The sequence below is a fragment of the Pterocles gutturalis genome, unplaced genomic scaffold, assembly GCF_000699245.1.
Source record: "Pterocles gutturalis isolate BGI_N339 unplaced genomic scaffold, ASM69924v1 scaffold14524, whole genome shotgun sequence".
NCBI classification, from domain to species: domain Eukaryota; kingdom Metazoa; phylum Chordata; class Aves; order Pterocliformes; family Pteroclidae; genus Pterocles; species Pterocles gutturalis.
Window position 1 is genome coordinate 3,614 of NW_010135923.1, and position 4,810 is coordinate 8,423.

The following is a 4,810-nucleotide window of genomic DNA, read 5'->3' on the forward strand; positions in this document are numbered from 1 at the left end:
AGGAATGCAGCAGTGTTTCTGTGGCCCATTTCTGTGGCCCATGTGTCTTCACTTACATGGGAGCCCCCTCAAAATGGTCACTAGGCAGAGCAGTTCCCTCTCCCTTCTCCGAGCTTCTGAAAGGCTGAGCTCTTTGGCCCTGCACACTTCTTGCTGCAGGATCTTGCCGACACTCACCCCCCACATCATCCTGCTTTTCAGCAATACTCACTGGTCTTTCAGTCCACTGATTCTCTCCACAGCTGCCTCTGAGCTGTGTTACCTGCTGGTCTCTCCTTCAGCAGCAGAACACAGGAGCTGTTCCTCTCCCGCCTCTGACTGTGTCTTCTTGCTAAAACGGTTCCTCCATACAACCCACTGCATCCACTGTCCTTCTGTGGTATTTCAGCTCTTCTTGCATTTAGTTAGACAAGCCTTTGTCACCAAGATCTACCACCATCCCTACAGAGATGGGTAGAATTTTATCTAACACACCAAGGAGAGAAGTTCATGTGTGCTGCATTGCTCCATTCCCTCCCATCTTTCCCTCTTTCAGGCTTCATCCATATGAGCAGCACATTCAGGAATGCTCAGCACCTGCAAATTGAGGCTGAGGTCTTATTCTTCCTTTGATGCCCATTACCCCTGACATCTCCCTGAATCTTTGCCGTTCCCATCTGCAGCCCCTGCTCTCCCTACAGAAACACTCCCAGATCCCCCGTGGGAGTCAGGACTCACGGCTTCCTCCTTCCACCAGCCCCCACCCAATCTCTCGCCCCATTCTCCCCAGTCGGAATGTCATATCTCACCAAAGCCTGCCAGTTCCAGCAAGGCTTCCAGGAAAATCAGGACCATGTCATGCTCTCCCTTTGTGGGGTGCCCAAGGACCTGCCAGCATGAGGGACCTGCTGCTTGCAATTTCCCCTCTTCTGCTGCCTCTGCCAGAGCACAGAGACCTCCAAACCACAGCGCAGAGGGTGGAGCAAAAATCACTCCCTGCTGCTCCAGACAGATCCCTCTTTGGCTCTGACCCCCACCCTCTATCACAAGAATTCCCTCTAGAGAGACAACAAACTCATGATTCAAGTACTGTCCATCAGAGGGACAGGCATCCCTTGGGAACTCCTCTGGACATCCACCACCCAGCCACTTGCACCTGCCTCAACCCCAGCTCTGCAGGATGCGGAGAAGGCACCCCTGCACCCACCTGTGTCCACCCTGTCCCTGGGACTGTCGGGATGGAGACAGGACGAGGCACACACTGAAGTGCCTGGACCCAGGTATCACACATGCTCTCCCTTCCCCTCTGGCCGTAGAGGAGAAACCCAAAGAGAAACTTTGCGTCAGCCAAATGTTCTTCCTCATTTATGAGTAGCAGGTCCAACAGAGCCTCTCCCCTAGTCCATTCAGGTATTACTTGCATCAAAAATTTGTCTTCCATGTGGCCCAGCCATGTCCTGGTTTGCTTGTGCCCAGCCACTTTCCTCCTGCAGCAGATGGTGGGAACAGTCACCCAGGAGCAGCTGCAACTGTGCACCCTCCTGGTGTGGGCACTGCCTGACCTGGGCTGGGGTCATCCTCACTCCTGCCCCCCTGCTCTTGCTTTCTGGGTCTATCCTACCCACTTGCACCTGGAATTTAAAAACTCACAGGTTCTGCTGTGGGCTCAGGTCACCAGCTGCCTGGAGTTTCCTTCTGGGGACTGGGTGTGCAGCTCCCAAGGAAACAATGATGGTTACTGATAGGAGGCTGCCTGCTCAGTGACAACAGGGGAGTGGGGGCCCACAGACGTCCCATGCTGGGAGCTGCCTGGGTGGAGCCTTTCTTTGTCTGCATTTGTTCTGGTTTATTGCCATAGCAATAGATAGGAGAAGGAAAAGGTAGAGCAGCTCTTTACATCAACTGCCATGGATGAAGTTCAAGAGGAAACAACATGATCGAACAAAAGTGGCTCCATCTCAAGATAAGACACACCCAGTTGCTGTCAGGGAGAATGGGTCTGCCTTTGATTATTTATAGCGGTCAAGAGGAACAATTTGTTAACTTATAAATACAACGACTCATGTGTGTCCTGCTTGCACTTTACCAGGCAGCAGAGCTTCCCATGTGGTGGCAATAGGAAGAAAGTGCCTTTATTTAGTGCGGTATGGAAATACTGAAGACGATGTCTGCATAAATTGATATATGGAACAGACTAAAATATTACATCGCAGGATCTTGTCTTGCAGATCCCTGGGTGTTCAGGGACAGCAGCACTGCCAGAGGAGAGCTGAGGGCCCCTTCCCCCAAAGATCAGCCTTGCACAGACACAACCCCTCCCTCCTGTGGGTTCTTACCCAGACGAGGAAGCTCCCTGCACCAGGGTGTCTTGCACAGCACAGAGGTACAAGGCACTGTCAGAGACCTCAACTTCCTCCAGCTGCAGGAGGCTGTATTTCCTCGTGGTGTTCAGCCGTGTGGTGAAACGGCCGCTCTGCCTGAGGCCAGCTCCTGCCTGAGAAGAGACCAGCTGGGGAGCTTGGCCTTTCTTCTGCTGGTACCAGAACAAGCCATAGAAGTTGGAGGTCTGGCATGTGGAGGTGTCTCTCTGCTTCACTGTGACTTGTCCTTCTTGCTCGGTGACGGTGGTCTGCCCCATGGTGCCTGGAAGAAAGGGAAGGTCAGCAGCTCTGCAGGGAAAGTCTCTGCGAAGCAAACAAGGAGTGGATGGAAAAACACTGGTAGAGAAGGTTCCCTGTCCATTCCCCAACAGGAAAATCTTGAGGCCTGGGGACAGCCAAGTGGAGAGTAGTTTTGGGGAGGAGCTCAGAGCTCTCAGCCCAGCGTGGACCACAAGGAGAGTTGTGCTGTGTCCCTTCTCCTCCTCCCTGCTCCTGCTCCAACTGCCCAGAGCACCAGGGAACAGCCTCTCTGCCCTTTGTGTGCTGGGACCAGCACCCCTCTGTCAGGTGAAGTGGCCCATGGAGCCACGGGAAAAGGATTCATCCTGCTTCCCTATCCCTTCAACCCTCTTCTCTCTGGGGGCTCCTGGCTCCCTCAGGATATACAGTGCTGAGCTTGGAAAGAGGGAGCCCTGGCTGTGTCGACAAGCAGGAGAAAACTGGGAGCCACGGCAGACATGTGCCAGCCAGGAGGCAGAGCGGGACACCCTGTTAATGTCCCAGAGTTGAGAGCTTTACAGTCCCTGCAACAGCTTTGAGAGGATCTGCTCCTTTGGGTGGGAAAGGGAGAAATGTGGGTCTGCAGAGACAGCTGAGATCTGCTGTGGTGACAGCAGGTGGATGAGAGGAGAGAGGCAGAGAGAGATGGATTGCAGAGGAGAGAGAAGCAGCAGAAGTTGTCTGAGGGATGTCTCCTCTCTCCTTTGGAACAGTGAGAGTATCTGGAGGGAATCCATGCAAACCCACACATGTGAGGTGACATTTCCCAGCTTTAACCTGTCATTCAAGAGTAATTTTCTGCATGATCCTCATCAGGCTGGTAAGGGTTTCCTTGAGAGATGGTGAGGGATGCATTGAAGAGAACCCAGGACTTACCCAGCAGTTGCCCCAGGAAAGCCATGAGGACGAGGGGTCCGAGGTGCATGGTGAGACCAACCTGCCTGTTTGCGGAGTGAGAGTCAGAAAACCACCTCCCAGCCCTGAGAGAACAGAGCTGCCGGAAACGACTGTGTTGGGGGAGCAAAGGCAGAAGCGGGGAGGAGAAGTGATCTGTTCTTGCTGTGCCTGAAATGCTCCTTCTGGGTTTCTCCCTCCTCCAACAGCATCAGCACGGGGGGCTCCCTCATCAAGGAAATTCTGAATGTTTCCTCACCGGGGGCCCTGGGGGCCCTGTACACTGGTACAGGAAAATGATGGTTTCTGCATTTCCAATATGAGGAGAAATAAAGCCCTAATCTCTAACATGCAACCATCCTTGCTGACCCCAGGGCCATGTTCCTAGGAGTCTCTCCTTCCTTCATGCTCCTGCCTCCACTCTCAACATGCCCCAGATAATGTCCAGCTGATGGCAGGGAATGGAGAAGAGATTCTTCTCAGACAGGCGTGCTTGGGACTGCACTCCTCTGTCAGGAGGAGCCACTGTAGGGAGTCTCCATTGTCTGGAGATGACAACTCCCAGAAGGGAGAGAAGAGAGGATCCCCTCATGAGCTCAGGGGTGTTTCTCCCTCCTCCAAGGGCATCAGACTCCTCATGGGATGCAGCAGAATAGTATTTGGGGATTGTGCAAGACATGGGATGTTTAGGGGAAGCAGCAGAGACAAGGCAAGGGAAGGATCAAGGCAGTTTGGCCTGGAGCAAGCTCGGGGAGACAGATGGAGACAGGGATGAGAGGGGCTGATCCCATGGGAACATGGGGCTGATCCATGCACTCCCCTGGCTGTGAGTGTTGCTCTGCCTTGTTTGTCCCCCTGCCAGGTTGTCTCTGCAAACACAGCTATGAAGTCCAGTTGTGACAGGAGCAGGGCTCATTCTCCACTCTGTGCCTCAGAAGCCTCTGACCATGGGCTTGGACCAGCTGGGTCAGCTCCTGGGGCCACAACGGGTCCCCAGGGACTAGCTGGAGCCCACAGTCTCTTCCCAGAGGCCTCCTGCCAGCTCCAACCCACCTCACACCTCCAGCCCCTCAGGGCAACTGAGCAAATCTCTTTCTGACTCACTCACTCATCAAGTAGGAACCTGGCATCCCTTGAGGCTGCAGTCAGGGTGTCCAGTCCAAGCTTTTACCCTGTCTGCTGGGCCTCAACTCCAGAGGTTCTGAATCCTGTCAAACAAGCTCCTTATCTCAACACTGAGCCACTGTGGGGAGCACGTGAAAGTGCCCAGGACCTCA

General features: G+C 53.9%; 1 gene segment (V, D, J or C); it reads right to left on the minus strand.

Moving 5' to 3' along the window:
• The window catches only part of LOC104468086, a 3,886-nt gene extending 322 nt beyond the window's left edge, over positions 1-3,564 (minus strand). The window contains 3 exon segments of the V gene segment in view: positions 1,397-1,466; positions 2,316-2,622; positions 3,516-3,564. Of these exon segments, the coding sequence occupies positions 1,397-1,466; positions 2,316-2,622; positions 3,516-3,564 (426 nt within the window).
• Between the last annotated feature and the right edge of the window lie 1,246 nt (positions 3,565-4,810).